General features: G+C 38.5%; 1 protein-coding gene across 1 annotated transcript in view; it reads right to left on the bottom strand.

Moving 5' to 3' along the window:
• Positions 1-19,778, bottom strand: part of AP2A2 (adaptor related protein complex 2 subunit alpha 2) — a 70,367-nt gene that overhangs the window by 33,132 nt on the left and 17,457 nt on the right. The window contains exons 3-7 of the mRNA XM_058157590.1: positions 12,451-12,593; positions 8,076-8,269; positions 6,629-6,758; positions 5,228-5,329; positions 294-402 (exon numbers count right to left, since the gene is read on the bottom strand). Coding sequence (XP_058013573.1) covers positions 294-402; positions 5,228-5,329; positions 6,629-6,758; positions 8,076-8,269; positions 12,451-12,593 — 678 coding nt within the window. The remainder of the gene's footprint in view (positions 1-293; positions 403-5,227; positions 5,330-6,628; positions 6,759-8,075; positions 8,270-12,450; positions 12,594-19,778) is intronic.

Raw genomic sequence — 19,778 nt, 5'->3', positions numbered from 1 at the left:
GATCCAGGTAATGTTGTTTCAGCCAAATTGTATTTGTTCCAAAATACTGAGTACCAGGTATGCTTGTTTAGCCATTTGTATTTATTTGAAACAACAACAACTCCCTCACTCTGCAGTAGTTTGGATTCAAAGGGGAAAAGGTGATTTTTGAGCATATGTGAGCATGCACATAGCTATTCTAATTTCTGATACACTGCAATCTCCATGATCACCGACATACATTTCAAATGCTATTAGCTGTTCTTTGCTAATTAAAGGAAGCGTGAAACTATGACAGTTTTTCATTACTTCACCTGGCGGAGGATAGCACTGCAACAATCTCAAAAGCTTCACAGACAACCATGGAGCAGGGACAAAGTAGTAAGTATAATCCTGGAGATCAGTAGATGCTGACGTCACAATCTGAAAGTAGAAATTTTCTGTTACTTTCTGGTGACATTTTGTAAGCCTAGGGAATGCACAATGCAGATTCTGAATTTTAATGAAGTCCAAGAAAACAGGAATTAAAATGAAAGAAAATAAAACACAGAAGCTTGAGCACTGATGAAGTGGAAGGTGTGCCAGAAATTAATTAATTAATTTAATTAATTAATTTATTAGATTTTTATACCGCCCTTCTCCCGAAGGACTCAGGGCGGTGTACAGCCAATTATAAAAAACAATAACAATATACAATTAAAACAAAAATTAAAAAACTTATTCAATAGTCGGCCGAAATTTAAAATAATTAAATTTAAAAACCCTTAAAATTCATAAAAAAATATAACCCCAATTAAAAATATTTAAAAAATTTAGGCCAATCCCGCTTGAATAAATAAATGCGTTTTCAGCTCGCGGCGGAAGGTCCGAAGGTCAGGCAATTGACGCAAGCCAGGGGGGAGTTCATTCCAAAGGGTAGGAGCCCCCACAGAGAAGGATCTTCCCCTGGGGGCCGCCAGCCGACATTGCTTGGCGGACGGCACCCCGAGAACTCCCTCTCTGTGCGAGCGTACGGGTCGGTGGGAGGCATGAGGTAACAGCAGGCAGTCCCGTAAGTACCTAGGCCCTAAGCCATGGAGCGCTTTAAAGGTAGTGACCAAAACCTTAAAGCACACCGAAAGACCACAGGTAGCCAGTGCAGTCTGCGCAGGAGCGGTGTTACATGGGAGACACGTGTGGCTCCCTCAATCACCCGCGCAGCTGCATTCTGAACTAACTGAAGCCTCCGAGTGCACTTCAAGGGGAGCCCCATGTAGAGAGCATTGCAATAATCTAAGCGAGAGGTGACAAGAGCATGAGTGACCGTGCATAAGGCATCCCGGTCAAGGAAGGGGCGCAACTGGCGAACCAAGCGCACCTGGTAAAAAGCTCTCCTGGAGACGGCCGCCAAATGATCTTCAAACGACAGCCATCCATCCAGGAGAACACCCAAGTTGCGCACCCTTTCCATTGGGGCCAATGACTCACCCCCAACAGTCAGCTGTGGTTGCAGCTGGCTGTACCAGGGTGCCGGCATCCACAGCCATTCCATCTTGGAGGGATTGAGCTTGAGCCTGTTTCTCCCCATCCAGACCCGTACGGCTTCCAAGCACCGGGACAGCACTTCGACAGCTTCGTTGGGGTCGCCCGGGGTGGAGAAGTACAGCTGCGTGTCGTCAGCGTACAGTTGGTATCTCACCTCAAAGCCACTGATGACCTCGCCCAGCGGCTTCATATAGATGTTGAACAGGAGAGGCGAGAGAATCGACCCCTGTGGCACCCCACAAGTGAGGCACCTCGCGGTCGATCTCTGCCCCCCTGTCAACACCATCTGCGACCGGTCAGAGAGATAGGAGGAGAACCACCGATAAACGGTGCCTCCCACTCCCAAACTCTCCAACCGGTGCAGCAGGATACCATGGTTGATGGTATCAAAAGCCGCTGAGAGATCTAATAGGACCAGGGCAGAGGAACAACCCCTATCCCTGGCCCTCCAGAGATCATCCACCAACGCCTCTTTCAAGGCGGCGGGGAAAACCCCTTCCAACAAAGAAGCATTTATAATTTCCTGGAGCCAGCTTCGTGCCACCTCCTGAGTGGCCAGCACCAACCAGGAGGGACACGGGTCCAGTAAACATGTGGTGGCATGTAACCTCCCCAATAACCTGCCCACGTCCTCGAGAGCCACAGGATCAAACTCATCCCAAACAATCTCAACAAGACGCGTCTCTGTCCTCTCACTCGAATTATCGCAATTTTGGTCCAAACTATCCCAAAGCTGAACGATTTTATCGTATAGATAACCACTAAACTCCTCAGCACGTCCCTGCAAGGGGTCATCCCGCCCCTCCTGATGAAGGAGAGAGTGGGTCACCCGAAACAGGGCAGCCGGGCGGTTATCTGCCGACACAATGAGGGTGGAAACGTAAGAATGTTTTGCCTCCCTCAATGCCACTAGGTAGGTCTTAGAATAAGATCTAACTAGTGTCCGGTCAGCTTCGGAACGGCTGGACCTCCAGGTACTCTCTAGGCATCTTCTCTGGCGTTTCATCTCTCTCAGCCCCTCAGAGAACCAAGGGGCCAGTTGAGATCTACGCTGGGTCAGAGGCCGCAAAGGCACGACACCGTCCAAAGCCCCAGTCGCGGCCTGTTCCCAGGCCGCAACTAGTTCTTCAGCCGTGCCGTGGGCCAGATCCTCAGATCCTCAGGAAACGACCCAAGCTCCGTCAGGAACCTCTCAGGGTCCATCAGGCGCCTGGGACGGAACCAACGTCCAAGCACTTATCAGAGCAAACAAAAGGCAAAAAACTACAGGGTACAGTAGTAAATATTTTAACATAAGTTGCTACTAGTTTACACAATTCTTGGAAACAACAGACTGGAAAATGCAAACAAATGCATGATTGTTTCTTGATATATCCTTATTCTTTCTGTTGCTATTGTTAAATGCTGCCTTTATTTTGTATAACTCAGGTTTGTATAGTTCAAGGTAGTGTGAGTTGGCTTGGGTTGTGAGGGAGTGACTGACCCAAAGTCATCCAGCCAAATTTCATGCCCAAAGGGGGACTAGATCTCACCATCACTTGGTTTTTAGGCCACTTTTGCTCTCCAATAATTTTTCAGCTAATGGAAGAGAGATACACAGCAACTGCTTGTGTCAAAACTGAAGCTGGACTAATGACTCAAAGCAGGAAGGGAAAGACTCATCACTACCCAAAAACACCTAAAATGGCTTCTGGGAGAAGATAGGTTGGCTGGAGGGGTTTTTTTCCCTTATGAATATGAAAAGGTATTAGTCTGAGTGTGAACATTGTCAAAGGATACAGGAAATCTGATAGTAGCAGACAGAGTTGTGTCCAATTTTGAAGAGTTGAGAAAAATAATATAGAATGGAAAAAGACAAAATAAGAAACCTACATGTATTTTGCTGTATCAAACCAGTATCTGAACATGTTTTTAATACTTACTGCTTATTAAATTCACAATTATATCATTTTTTAACAGATAGGTGGGAGAAAACATTGTCCTTGAGATTTGTCAGGGAAAATAGAACAGAATAACCATGGATACAAAATGCTCATTTTGAACCAAGTGTAATGAAGAAAAGGAAAAGCAAGCTGAAATGTCGAAGAGACTTTGGTTCTTTTTGTTTTTTGTCTGTTATCAATGTGCTGAACCATGATCAAACATTTTGCTGTCATGTCTGAACAGGGTATAGAAGTATCGTATGTAACAGGTGTGGAGCTGGATGGGCTGGTCTTGCATTTAACATCTTAGCACACAAATATGCATATGCACACATGCTTCAGCATTTTGTATATTTATTTATACCAATAATTAGCAGACGTCTCTTCTATGTGATATGTGAGAACAATTAAATAGCATATTCCAACAAATACAGGAAGTCCACACAGATCACATATCATAAAAAAACTGATAATGGGATTTGGCTACAACTCTTTGTTCCTTATAAAAACTATTTCTGTTCTGTTTTAGGCTTAAAAATGGGTCCGAAAAGGATTTAGGGACAAGGAACAGGAAGTTATTCCATTTATCTAAAAAAATAATCCAAAAAAGAAAATCCAGATTTCTGAAGTAAAATCAGGAGAATAAATTGCTGAAGAGAGGACAATTGTTAACACATTTGTTAACACAATTGTTAACACATTAATAAAATTAAGAATAGTCTTGGCCAAATGAACTATTCACACAAGATAAAAATATAACAACGCAATACAATAGAATCTACAGATGCTATTCAACTTGTATTACTTGTTCTTTGTCCAATTACAAAAATAGATGAACTTCCTACTCTATAATTAAAAAGCTAATGGCTTTGCTTTAAATACCTCAGTTGGTAAGCCCATACAAATGGTGAATAATCTGAATAAAAGGTATGTACAATTGATGCTTAAATATACTTTTATCCTTTTGATTCAGTATTGATTCTTGGCAACTGCCTGGATAGTTTCTTGTCATTTTCTTGGAAAATTTCAGAAACGGCTTGCTGTTGTCTCTTTCTTAGAGCTGAGCGAAACTTTCTGGCTAGTGTCCCAGTTTATGGTAGGACTAGCATTTATAGTCAGCCAGTTTGTAGCCTGATATCTTAACCACTACATTAAAGTGACTCTCCATAAGTATACCTATATTTAAGACGTACATTTTATTTTATAGGGGAGAAAATAGGAAGCAGCAATATTATGTAGATATAGAGCCAAGGTGGCAGAGTGGTTAGAGTGCAGTACTGCAGACTACTTCAGCTGACTGCTAGCTGCAGTTCAGTAGATTGAATCTCACTGGCTCAAGGTTGACTCAGCCTTCCATCCTTCTAGGGTGGGTAAAATTAGGACCCAGATTGTTGGGGGTAATATGCTGACTCTGTAAACCGCTTAGAGAGGACTGTAAAAGCACTATAAAGCAGTATACAAATCTAGTGCTATTGCTACTTGCCATCTTGAGTTGAACAAAATAAATAAAAGCCAACATAAAAATCTAATAACAACAATGGGTGGGCTGAAAATATATTCTCACCCCAAATTTGAGACTCACAGATAAGTTCCCAAAATCCACTAAAATGGGTTAAGAGGGTTACTGTAAATAAGCCAACAACGAAGTTTGTATAACTTACACAGTCAGATTGGCCTCAGCATCAACTGAACTTTCATTTTGCAGGCAAGAACTTGAAATTATTAACCTAATTAATTATCCTTTTTTTTACATTCCAGTTTTATTTTGTTCCACCACTATGTCTAGCCAACAATCTACTTACCCTACTAAGCCTGGAAACAGCCAGAGATATTGATGTTTTAAATTCATCTGGATTCTTTTGTGCCAGAGTAGTGATCAAACTGGTAGCAGCTGTAACCACACCCTGAAAAAAAAAAACCAATTTTATAAGTTCCCTTAAAATTACCAGGCTTAAATCCATCATACGTACACTATGTTATTATTACACACAAAGAATACAATCAAGTTTCATATTCCATTTTATAAGCTTGGTGAAGAGAATTTTATTTTGTGATGGTACTTAGATTTCACAGTCAAGTTATGTTCAAAATACAGTCTGGGGCAAGTGCAAATAGATAAGGGTGTTACAGGATTGTAAGCCAGTAACACAAGATCCTCAGCTTCACAGCTGCCCATGAAGACCATTGTGTCCTTTAACTTGACACATATGTCTCACATGGGACTTCAGGTGGTGAATCTCTGAATTCTATTAAACAACAGGGCCACCTAAAAGTAGCTCTCTTTCTCTACTTCAAGTTATTATTTTTTTATTCTTAACTGTAAGAAATATAAACAAGTAAGAACTTTTCATAGCATAACCCAACGTTCATTGATCAGATATTTTCCAAAGGTATTTGAGGCTCATTAAAGATTTAACATGGCTTTTTAAAATTAGCTTATCAAGAACAAGGGATACTGAAAAGTAAAATTTATGTAGTTGCCAGCAATATTTGATCCTGTCCCTCCCCCAAGTTATTCTTCCTGGCCAACTGTGGATTGGCATCAGGAGCACCTGTTTTAAGTTATTCCAGACCTTCTCATGCCATGTCCAGAAGGTGGTGCTGAGGGACCATTGTTTACCTTCTAGCTTGCCTTTTATATCTTATGTTGTCAAATATCTAAGTCATCTGGAATTTTGAAGTGGGGTATCATCAGTCAACTAATAACAAACCACTCTATTGTGTTTTATCATCCACTTCCAAATAAGCAAAATTGCTTATTAAGCAATAAGCAAAAGTATCAATTTTGATACTTTGAACCTTGCCTAAGTTCAATAATGGACTGAATGAGGAAGAGCAAGCTGAAATGAAATCCAGACAAGACAGAGGTACTATTGTTAATTATAAAACTGGAAGCTGGGACAGAACTTCTGCCTAGTTTGAATTGGCCTGCATTCTCCATGAATGAGCAGTTTGTAATCTGAGAGTATTCCTTAATTCCCAGTTAATGAGTAGATTCGTAGGATTTAAATAAAATTTTTCTGCTCCACAATTCTGGCAGAACTAATAGAGCTGCAGTTTTTGTGGGGCAAAAATGCAAAAATAAAAACTTTTTCAAAGTATGGGCAGGACGTGGACAATCCATGTTGTTTCCTTGCAACATCTTATACTTTGGAAATGATTTGGAGAAAACGTCTAACTAGGCAATGTATTCAGCTGTTTACCAAGTGTTGGTCATTGAGAAGGTGCACAACTCTTGATGTCCAGTCTCCCATTGGCACTAGATCAGGAGACGTTCTGTATAATCGTAGCAAGCACAAGGCTGCACTTTGCTTTACACTATCCATGGTGTCTCTGGAAGAACAAACAAAATCCTGTCAATAATTGAAAGGATCTCCCCAAACTCCCCGAGACGCATTTTGTTCAACCCAGTTATATACTGGAAAGAAAAATTTCCCTCATACATTAAGTAACTGGGAAGTAATCATCTTGTTAAGCAATTGATTCTATAAAGTGGAATCTTTTGTACCATTGTGAGAAAAAGAGATGGAAAATAATTTTAGGTTTCCTATCAATTTGTTACTGAAGTAGCATATAACTTTTCCAGTTACATCAAATTTTTAGAGGCATTTTTTAGAAGACTGTGGGATAGGGTCATAGATGAACGGTTAAACTTCTGGCATATCCATCTAAATTTGAATGAAAAGGAACAGTAGGTCAGGGATGGTAGGCACGCGGGTGCAATTATGCACGCCCCTTACAGACCTCTTAGGAATGGGGTGAAATCAACAGTAGCCAGTCTAAGGTTAAAGTTTTGGGGGTTTTGGGATGAAACCACAGAGTCAGAGTCAGAACAAAGCATGTTCAGCACCAGAAAAATATATTACCTGCAAAATTCCTAAATGTACTATCAATTGGGAAATGAATGTTGCCAATACACACATCACTTTACAATTCACACCCTATTTCAACTTATCAGCTTTCTGGTATAAGATAAAGTTACTTGCCTCAGAGAAATTTTCTTTACCCTACAAGGCTATGTTATATTAGCTTGGTAAAATAAAAGATGTACCAGTACTTATTTTTACTGTAATTAAACAGCTAGTTCTAATAAAACATTTCAAACCTTAGAATTTCTTTACAAGGCTGCCTCTTACTGTCATAGATAACATAGGTTCACTATAACATGCAAACACATTACAAGAGATTTTTCAAGATTTGCCCTTGGTGAGATAAGTGAGCATATAAATTTGATTAATAAATATATCAAATAAAAAATAAACATCTGAAAAACATGACATACAAATGAACATTCATATAAATTTGGTGCTGCATTTAAACTAACGCTTAAGCAAGTTTGCATTGATCAGAGTTGCAAACTTTAACTATCTAATAAAGCGAATACTAAGACAACCCTTAAAAATATAATCACTCTCAAACACTGGAAGAAGCCCTTATTCATAATAAAGCAGACATGGAGGGTTCACAAATACAACCTTTGGGAGCAAATAGGTGTTCTCTCTATCCAATGTCAGTATCAAATAGATGATTTTCTAAGCAAAAGCACCATCAATGGGAAGAGAAAGAGTGTTTAAATGAATAAGATACTTGTTACATCTAACAGAATAAACTCAATTGCCTACTAATGCTCAGCTTGTGCATATTACTTACCCAGCTACCAGTATTTTTGGAATTTCACCAGCAAATGCTTCGGCCATCTCTCTGCTACCCACATTGGCAATGCAGTGCAAAGCCAGTCCCATAAAAGTGGGGTTCCGGCTAGCTAAATCATTCTTGATTGCATTGTTTATCAGGCGTATCAACTCACTGTTTGAATTCACAAGTACGGAGATGAACAAATAACCCTGGAATTAAGAGAATAATTAGTGGTGAGTCAACTGGGAAATGTTTAACATGTTACGTGGGGTTTTTTGAAAAATGGTTCCTGCATGTGTATTGTACAAATTGCTGAAGAATCATTTTTTTTAGTCCTGGTCTTGAAGCAAGGTGTTACCCTGCAGCAATTTTTCACTGTAGTTAAACATCAATGCAAATTTCTGATGAACTAGACAGTGGGGGATACTAAACTAGACTGAATTAGTACAGTTTTGTTCCTTTTAAAGAATCACGCTGGCAAACAGCTATATACCAGAAAGAACATCTGGATTATTGTCAGTTTGGTCCCTGACATTCCTAAAAAAGATCACTCAGAACAGCTTTTCAGATGCATTTTGAAAAACGCTTCAGAATGTCATAAGGAGAAAAGGACCCCATGTGTACAGGCATATAATTAAGCACATAAACCTTTGTACAGGAGCCTTAAGTTATACAATTTGAGGGACATGTCCAAGACTCTTGATCATAATGCCCTTTCATGCAAGAATCAGATTGATAAAATGTTATTATGAGAAAGTTAGATAAATTACTGTGATGAAATTACAGGTAGTTCTTGACTTACGACTGGTTGCTTAGCAACCATTTAAAGTTACAATGGCTCTACGTGGGGGGGTATTTATGAACCAGATTCAAAGTTATGACAATTCATGTGACCGCACTTCAAACATTTGGCAAATGGCTTGCATATAGTCATTTGCAGTCCTATGATCATGTGATCATACTTTTATTTGTAGTTTTTGGCCAAACTACATTAATAGCAAATAATTGTTTGGCTTAATGACTGTGGATTTGCTTAATGAACATGGTGTTTCCCTTAATGACCATTACAAAAGAGATGGGTCAATCATGTGATCGACCCATTTTATAACTGTTATGAATTACAATCGTGATGGGCAGTTTCCATTATTGTCGTAACTCAATCATGCCACTGTATCACAAATGCAAAGAAAATTTTAAAAAATTTAAGGTTTGGCCAATTTACAGGTTTGCTTTGTGAATGTGTTTAATTACAGGCAGGAAAAACATGAAGTAACTGTTCAAATGATGACGGGATGACTACCATTGGTAGCCTTCATTTAACTGATAACTTACTGACTTTTCATAAGAATTGCCATGAACTATTTTTAACTTAAAAAAAGAAAACCAGAGAGTGAGATAAACAATGTTTACCAAATGTTTGGGCTTCAGTTGAAAAGAAGATAGAACCTACACCTGTATTTCTCTCAGCAAGATGATTGCATGTTCCAGAAACTATGTAGCAAGCATTTTGTATGTGTGAAACTGCTCTATAATCATTTGCTTCTTGGTATTTTATAAATGCAGAACAGTTTATATATGTCTTTTCTGTTTCGATGCCAAGGGCATACTTTTCTAGGAAATCAAACAAGATCTAAATCCTCTGCATCTATCTACTTTAAAATCCTCAATTATATTACATGTCACTCACTGATTACTCCACAGCAGCTAAGGAGAAAATCTAGTCATTATGCTGTTATAATTGTCTAGTCAATTACCGTATTTTTCAGAGTATAAGATGCACCGGACTATAAGACGCACCTACCTTTTTTGGTGAGGAAAACAAGAAAAAGAAATCTGCCTCTGCCTCCCAGCAATTTTGCCTCCTTGCAGCAAACAGCCTGCTTTACTTTCATTTTCGTTTTCAGCATAACTTGACTAGCACAAGAAAAAAAAATCTGCTCCCAGCAATTTACCTCCTTGCGGCAAGTAGCAGAGGCCAGTGCAGCAATAGACAGTGGCAATCCCTGCAGCCTGAAACAGCTGAGAGTTGGGAGACAATCAACTTGTGCTATTTGGGCCGTGCTGAAGCTGAAATGGACTGCTTCTTCTTGATCCTTGCTGCAAGGAGGTAAATTGCTGGGAGGCAGAAGCCAAAGGGTGGGGGCAGTGGGTGAGAGGGGCTACATTCGGTGTATAAGACGCACGGTGTATAAGACGCACCCCCTTTTAGGTGGGAAAAAAGTCTTATACTCCAAAAAATATGGTATAATATCATAAGTGGCTTGAATTAGGATGGTATAACAGAAGGTGATGACCACTTAACATCCCATTTCAATCTAGGCTTTTCTGCAACAGCAGATCAAATGTGAACAACCTATAACCCACAGCCATAGGAAATTCTTGATGCAATTTCAGAATTCCATATAAATTTCAATTTATATCTCTGATAAATGCTGTCTCTTACTCCGAATCAGTTGCTTAAAAAGAAGAAAAAGGTATAGAGAAGGGAGAACAATTGGTGTCGGAGAATAAGTACCCCTCCAAGTTCAGCTAGATATAGGTAGTCCTCGACTTGCGATCACAGTTGAAACCAAAATTTCTGTTAAGTGAGACATTTGGTAAGTAAATTCTGCCCCCATTTTACAACCTTTCTTGCTTGTTAAGTGAATCACTGCAGTTGTTAAGTGAATCACTGCAGTTGTTAAGTGAATCTGACTTCCGTGCTGACTCTGCTTGTCAAAAGAACGCAAAAGGTGATCGTAGGACCTCAGGACACCGGAACTGTCATAAATATGAAGCAGTTGCCACGTGTCCAAATTTTAATCACATAACCTCAGGGATGCTACAACGGTTGTAAGTGTGAAAATTACTTGATTTAGTTACTTTTTTCAGATGAAAAGTTATTGCACTTAAAATGGTTCAAAGGTTATATAGCAAATGAGTGAGGAAATGTTTAGAAGAGAATGGCAACCAATTCAAACTTTTCATGTAATTTATATTTTTTTTAATAGTATCAATGAGGCCTAACTTTTGGTATAATTCATTAACAGCTAAACGCCTTCGGTTTTATTCTTTTGCCAGTATCTATTGCCAGAAAAGCAGGATGTTACCGCATTAAATATTTCTAAGTAGTGTTATATGGCCTACAGAATATATAATGACTGCTTAGAATAAACTTAACTGAATAAACCAATACGTATCTAGCAATTTTACCATTTCTTTCTTTGTATACTTTGGGTCTTTGATCACAATAATGAACTTGAAACCCATCTAGCCTTTAGTTCTGATTTCATTCCCTGTTTGCTTCAACCCCACCAAGCATGCGGCCCTCTGCAGATTATGCCTGAAGGATTATGAATATTATTTTTAAAAAATGTACGCTTCAGTACAGATTTTAGACAGCAGGATGACTCAATGTGCTCAGTCAGTAATGACTCTACAGAGCTCTAATATGGAAAAAAACAAACACATATGTGTATGAAAGATCAGTATCTGCTTATTTTTCTAAGACGTTTGCATGTTACAAGCAACGATTATGATTTTTTTTAAAAAAAACTATTTTTGTTCAAAATTCAGTCTAAACAGATTTTTAGAAGAAAGCTTGCATTAAATTAATTAGTTTATGATCCTAAACTGTTAAGTCAACAGTGAAATTACTGCTGCAGGCAAACATAAGCCTTTGTATTCTGTATTCTTACAGTGATTGTATTCTTACATTGTTGACAGCTATTTATTAAGTAGTTCCGTTACCAATATACCTATTAGTAAAGTACTTCTAAACCTTCTTATAACAGCACTGGATCTAATGCACAGAAAATTGAATTAATACAGATTGCTCATTTTTATTTTCTTACTTGCTGCTTCATTAGCTACTCATATAACATCAATCCGTCTTCCAGCTTTCTCATTCTCTTTATCTTTGCAAGTATATTTTTTAACCACAGTTTCATTATGAAAACTTTCATATGAACCACATTTGATAGAACAATAATTTATTATCACAGCATGTTGTAATGTGGATCATTTCAGAAATACAGACAAATCCCAGAATTAGCCAACTAAATTGAAGGTTAGATGCTATATCAGTTTATTTAATAATTAATTACATTTATATAGTCACACATCTCATGAGGAAAGACTCTGTTAGTGTATAATAAAAGTCAATTTAAAACAATACATATATAAAAAGAGGGTTTTAAATGTATAAAAATCAACATTAAAAATAGAGGTTAATTAAAAGTAAAATATATATACAGTTTGGATTGGGAAATTCTGGGGCTCCAGCCTTTAAAATAAAATAACATTTAAAAAGTCTGAGCATGCCAGACTGGAAAATACTGTCTCCCATGGAAGCCCAGCAGTTAAGCAAGGTAACTATAATTTTGTTATGCAGGTATGAGACATTACTTACAATTTGTTTCTCTGTATATTTGTTTGAACTCAGGAGATTCACAGCCTCCATGTGGCCGAAATCAATATCATGTCCCAGGAGAAAAATGAAAAGCAGCTTGCAGACATATTTTTTCTTGCTGTAACCATCCAGGGCTTTATCACCTAATGAGTAATTAAATAGAAGCCATAAACACTTAAACCAAACACAAATGCTGTATGCCTTTTTAAATATATTGATTATACATTCCATCATGTCTTCTCATGGTATTGAACCAGCTCCACAATGTGAAAATTGCAGCTACATCCTAATAAGCCTGCTGAATTCTTGTTACAGAGTGAAATATAATTTCAATAATGACAACAGATCATAATTTATAGATTACTATGTAACAACTCTGTAGGGGGAGAAAACTTTTTAAGACGGTTTATTTATATTTACTTGAAATTAACCAGTTAAGAAATAAACTTAAACAGCAGGGAACCAAAGCTAATTTAAAACAAAGTCTTCCTTAAAACAAAGTCTTCCATAAAACTGATTGAAATTTTAATTTGGTTAAAAATTAAGTTGTACTTAGATATACATAAATACAATACTTTCTTTAACTGTAAATCAAACTCAAAAGTCATTCTGTACATTACGTAAGTAACAGGCTTTCATGGAACCACTATTAAAACAAATACTGAATTTGTATGTATTACAGGACTTGCCATCCTTACAGAAAAGCATATTTGTGAAATGCATTTGATATAATTTTTTCTTGTATTACTTATGAACGCATCATTTCAATTTATATCCTGGATCAATCAGCTGTCAATGTTACAATTCTATGTTACCCAGAACCACATCAATATACTGTATACAATATATTGTATATATTGTATACAATATATTGCAATGTCCTTCCTGTTAAAGACTACTTCAGCTTTAATTGCAATAATACAAGAGCAACCAATAGATTTAAACTTAATGTTAACCACTTTAATCTAGATTGCAGAAAATATGAGTTCTGTAACAGAATCATCAGTGCTTGGAACACTTTACCTGACTCTGTGGTCTCTTCCCATAATCCCAAAAGCTTTAACCAAAAACTTTCTACTATTGACCTCACCCCATTCCTAAGAGGACCATAAGGGGCGTGCATAAGCACACAAACGTGCCTACCGTTCCTGTCCTATTGTTTGTTTGTTTTTTCTTCTTCTTATATATATATATATATATATATGCTTATACCTCCTAATATTTCCTCATATATATGTTTATATACTATATAATCTTTTTGGTGATGCTTATATATATTGTTGTGCAAAATAAATAAAATAAAAAATAAATAAAAATACTGTTAACATCACGAACTAAGGTTGTAAAAGTGAAGAGCACTTAACAAGGAAGCTTGGCAATATCCATGGATGTCATTCGGACTAGAGAACTATCGCTGGAGAGTAGTAAAGAGAGGGAAGGCGGTTAAGTGGAATTCCCAGCACTAATCATAGCAGCAAACAAAATAAGGCATAAAAAATAGGGCCTAGAACCATGATCGCGAACCTATGGCACGCATGCCCTAAGTGGCACATGGAGCCATGCCGCCTGGCACGTGCAGTGTTGCCTGTTCCTCTTACGGGTTTCTGCCGTGCATGCACATACGACAATCAGCCGGCCTTTTTGCATGCGGCAGTGCTGGAAACTAAAAGAGCTAGTCTTCCATTTTCCTGTGTGAGCATGCGTACTGGTCAGCTGATCGTTGCGTGCGCATACGCACCAGAAAACCAGAACAGTAGCTGGCTGAAACCGGAAGTTCAGTAGCTGAAACCAGAAGTTCAATTTTGGGTGGGCACATTCACCCTGGGCAGCTCCTCTTCCGGGTTGCAGCCCAGATGCGTGTATGTGCATGAGTTCCCTTTTTGGCATTTGGTGCCAAAAAAGTTCATCATCACATGCCTAGGATAACTCTTAATGCCCAACTCGGTGGAGCCAATTCACCACGGACAACTTGCCATGGCCAATTTGCCACAGCCAACTCGCTGTAGGGCAGGGGTGTCAAACTCACGTCATCAGTGTCGTCACATGACGTATTGGGACTTTTTCCCCATTCGCTAAACCGGGTGTGGGCATGGGTATGACCAGCTCATGATGCATCCAGCCCACGGGCTGGGAGTTTGACAACCCTGCTGAGGGATAACTCATCACAGGACAAGTCAGTGTTGTTGTAATCGTTTCAATTACTTTCATCATCGGCGACCACATTTTCACCAAAACTACTGGAACTCTTTTACTTCTGGATTGACTTTTTTATTTTTCATATTTCTGTATTTGTTGAACTGTCCAATGGTGAGTTGTCCCACAGTAAGTTTGCCATGGTGAGTTGGCCGATTCCATGAACAATAAAGATATTCATTGCTTAACAATAACCATCATTGAGACCAGAAACTTTTTCACTAAGTGAGATGATCATTAAGAGGTAAATCATCTGACCACCCCAGACTGATGTTGCTTCTGCTATAGTTGTTAAGCAAATCTCTTGTGGTCATTAAACAAGACATCATGTTACTGAGACTTGCATTTATTCTTGACTGTCTGCTTATTGGAAACTGGCTATGAAGTGTGCAAATGGCAATCATGCAGTCACAGTATGCTATGACAGTTATAAACACACCCTGGTTGCAAAATCCCCAAATGTTAATTATGTGGCAATGGGAATGCTAAAATTACTATTTTGGCATCGTTGTTAACTACAAATGGTTGCTAAGCAGGACAGTCAGTAAGTGAGGTCTTCCTGTGGTTGTTAAAGAGCATCATATAAAGATCAGAAGAGGCTAACCTAAAGGTGCTTTAATCTATTCATCTAGAAAAAAATGCATTGATCTTTTAATCTGGACAAAAAAGTATGATTCAGTCTAATGAATGGAGATCGACAGCCCAAGTAGCCATCTTAGTTTTCTTCACATCTTACATAGAGCTTCAAAAATGGCTGTTCTATTTATACAAAAATGGCACTGTTAGTAATTCAGTTACCTACAAATGGGAACAAGTTTGCCTCTTGGCATTATTTTCCTTGAAGAGACATAATGGATTCTAAATCACATTTGGCGGTTTGCATGAACAAGCATCTGGCGATGTGGAAAGCAACTGGTAAGACAGTATAGTCGAGGCCTAAAAATATTCATTCTCCTTGGCAACTGCCAGTCTCTAGGCTACAACATGGCTGATATCAAGCCAAAAAATCACAAGCTGGCCTGTATCTATAGGAAAAAAAAGTGATCTCTAAAATAAGATATTCATTGTTCAAGCTACCTTCGTAATTATTTTTTTAGCTTCCCTTCTGTCAGGGGATATTGTCAAGGTGGCTGAACTGTATTTATAAAAAACTCTGGATAAAACAGATTATCGGGACCTTTTCAGTCAAGATTTAGGACTGGATGGGATAACAAAATAACATTTTGTTGACATTTAGTATGGAATAGGTGGAGTGCAAATATCCTGGTCAGGCACCTCTCAGCAATCTTTGATACCAATGAGCATCATATTCTCCTGGAGCTGTTGTGAAGTTTGGGAGCAGGGAGCAGGGAGCAGTATTCTTCAATGACTTTCCTCCTTTCTCAGTGATGATTACACTAGACATTGATGGGTGGAGATGGAGAAGCCCTCTTGAGGATAAAACATGCTAGAAATGTATGGTTCTAACACTTGCTTTAACAGGGAAGATTTGAGTGGTTGCAATGGACCTCAGCTAAAAACCTAGACTAACAGTAGTATGTGATCTTTCTTTTCTTTTATAATCTTGTTTATTACAAGAACTCTGGTCTAAACCCACAAAATATTAGGAGCTAGGGCTAAAATCTATGTAGGGGGATCAGGGAATGGCCATGAAGGACCGGAAGAAAAAGTGCTATTGAAAATGGTCAGATAAGAGGCCAAGAAAGTAACTTGAAAAAAACCTCTCAGCAAACCTTTTTCATAGTTGGGCGGAAGCACACTCGCATTTGCAAGATTCTGTTACAATAGCTGTTATAATCAAAGTAGTACTGATCTACATGGTATTGGTTTCTTAACCTGGTCTACCATGTAGGACTGATATTGTATTATGATTAATAAGTATATCTACATCTTTCATCTTGTAAGTAAGTTAATTGTTACATCATGGTCTTTCATTTGAAACATCAGAATTGAGATCCTGAAGTAGCTAAGTATAATATAATAATTAATTATTATTAATAATGATGCTCTTCAAGCAGACAAGTGAACTGAGAGGCAGGGTAACTTTGGACTTTCTGAGTGTGTCAGCATACCACATGAACCCGCTAATTGATGGGATACAGGCTACGATAAATTGGCTCGCAAGAACTCTTCAAATTAGACACCCTAGTTTTTTTAGAGTAATGTGAACATATTTAGGTAAAACTGGCCTTTGACTATAACTGTGGTACATAGACAAAATGTGCCACAACTAACCAGCCTATCCTACACTTTCTCCATCTCATTAAAAAGCATTCTGTGCAAATCTTGATTGACCAAAGCCAGAATGAGAGGTAGAAGTCAGGATTTATGGCTCCATCTGGTGAAAACAAAGAACAGTATTTGGTTTGACAGGTTTATATGCTACTTTTGTACAGAAGCTCAACAGAGCAGAGATGTAATCACTCCTATTATTTTCCCTAATCAAGAACCCTGCGGTAAGTTGTGGTGAGAAAGAGTAATGTCACCCGATGAGCTTCCATGAATAAGAACAGAGCAGGGCTAAAGTCTTCCCAAGACAAGTCTAAATCTTCCTCTCTACTGCACACTAGTCTTCATGTATATATTCAATATCTTGTAGAATATTGTGATTTAGAATGTACAATATGAAAGAAAGAAAGAAAGAAAGAAAGAAAGAAAGAAAGAAAGAAAGAAAGAAAGAAAAAGAAAAGTACTGTATATGTTGTGTGCCTATAAAATTAAGGTAAGGGAGAGGATGTTACAGATCTGAATGCAGGTAGCATGATCCTATGGAATAGAAAAGTTAAGTATATGTAGTGATGTCAAGATATAAATTTAATGATGTATTAAAAGACTAAAATATATATCAGAAAATATTAATTAATGTCAACTAGATTGTTGTAGGTGTATAGGAAAATAGGAATTCATAGATTGGTGATATTATATTCCAAGGGCTGGTAATTTTTGCTTCTTTCTCATAGGAGATAATATTTTGCAAAACATTACTAGCTTGAACCATTCTTTAGAATTTGGAATTTTAATACATTCTTTCATTATCAGGAAAATTATAAACAACCTCCCTTGTTCATCAAACAATTGATAGTAAGAAAATTAGTTCTCACCCCATCAAGTTTGTTTCTGAATGGAAAATAACCAGTTGCCAATATCTGATTAAAATATCTGATTAAAAAAAAGGTGAGGATCTTGTTTTCTTTTGCCAGGGGTGAAATTTGGGAAACACCGTGTAATGTTCTGAATAAATGCAACTGAGGGAGGAAATTATTATGTTATCTGACACGAATAGATGAATGAAAATAAGATGAGAGAGTACATAAAAAGTGATTGGGACACACGGAAATTTGAAAAAAATGCTTTCTGGAATTATGAAGTGAGAAAGGCTCTAAATGAGAGAAAATTGTTGTAGGAGACAGAGAATTAAAAGAGAGAACATGAGAGATTGAATATCATGTACATAAAGAGAAAATGTTAATCGCTGCATCAATAGATGGTGTGACTGGAGAAAGGTTGAAACAGTATGTAATTTTCTTATACTATTACTTGCAGGGTATGAAAACAGAAATTGTTCCTAAATAGTAGAAGAATAATCTTATTATTCTGCTATATAAAGGGAAAGGCAATAAGAATGAAGGCAAAGTCAGCTGGAGTATTATTACACTTGCTCAACACCTGAAAAAGGTATTAATAGAATTTTGATCAGCATTTGGGAAGTTGCAGTGCAGTGCAGCTATTCAATAGGCAGGGAGTGTGCAGACCAGAGTTGCTCTTCTACATGAAATATATGTGAGTGGCAGAAAATAGGGTTATGGCATGATACATTTATTGACTTAGAGTAAATGCCTAATAAAATGAATAGGCTTGAATATGGAATGTTTTGCATGAATGTGGAGTTGAAGGCTTGTTGCTAAATGTGATTAAGAGTAAAGCATATGTAAGAATGAATGGAATGGTTAATGAAGACCCATCAGGGTGGTGTAAGAATCGAAAGATATGGAGAAGAATATACTGAATAATGTTGGTATATTTTTAACTTTGCTTCGTTCTCTCATGCTATTATTGTTGTTATTATTTATTATTATTATTTAGTTATATATTCCTTTTCACAACCCCCCAAGCCACGCCCACAAAACCCAGTAGGGGAAAAAAAATAATTTCTATTCTGGCTTTTCTCTTTCCCTCGCCACCTGTTCTCCCTTCACCTAGGCCCCAGAGCCGCCACCTGCCTCAATGGGGTCGGGGAATGTATCATTCCCCAACTCCGGCCTTTCTCCGGAGCTGCCGCCCCCTCGCCGCCCCCTCGCCCTTCGCCTTTAGTCAGGGGCCGGGGCCCAGGGACGCCCCATTCCCTGAGGCCCCGGAGTCGCCCCCTGCTCGCCGCTTCCTCAACCGGCTCGGGGAATGCACAATTCCCCGACACTAGCCTTGTCCTGGAGCTGCCACCCGCTCTTCCTTCATCACGCGGCATATACTTACTTACCTCCAGCGGCTGGCTGCCAGGAAAGGCAAGCGTCCAAAAGTTACCGGAGTTGCTCTCCTGGATTGCGGGCCATGGACTGGTTCGTGGGCGTGGCCAGCCAGCGATTGCTACCGGTTCGGCGAACCAGAACCAATCTCCGCTACCTACTCGCCCGATCCGGTCCGATCCAGTAGCATTTCACCCCTGATACACACACATATTATATATGAAGAGACGCTGGACTGAGGTAGAGTCCTCTCTTTTTATGACCCTGTAATCCCTATTTGGGGTAGAATCAGGGTGACTGGATAGAGCTGACAGTTTATTGGCCAGATGCCCTTCCTAATGCCTACGTGGAGTTCACAGCAGATTTTTCTTTATGCCCTAAGACACAGAAATCTGCCATTACCTAGAATTGAACTCTCAACCTTTCAAGTGGGAGGTGAGCATCTTCACCACTAGGCCATCATGCTGCTCTGGATTGAGGCATAGTGCTTTTAAGAATTTATTATTTATCCTGAAAACAAATTTATTAGTTAAATAATCTGGTTGAATAGGCTGCTTAATGTCTTTGTTGTACCAATTATATATATTTCAAGTATCCAGATGTAAAACTGCAGTTTATATATGGGAAATTATGACTATCAACTCTTCCTTCTCTATTCCTAGAGTTCTGACCCTC

Source organism: Ahaetulla prasina, chromosome 1, assembly GCF_028640845.1.
Source record: "Ahaetulla prasina isolate Xishuangbanna chromosome 1, ASM2864084v1, whole genome shotgun sequence".
Taxonomy (NCBI): Eukaryota; Metazoa; Chordata; class Lepidosauria; order Squamata; family Colubridae; genus Ahaetulla; species Ahaetulla prasina.
This window is presented reverse-complemented; position numbering and strand designations above follow the sequence as displayed.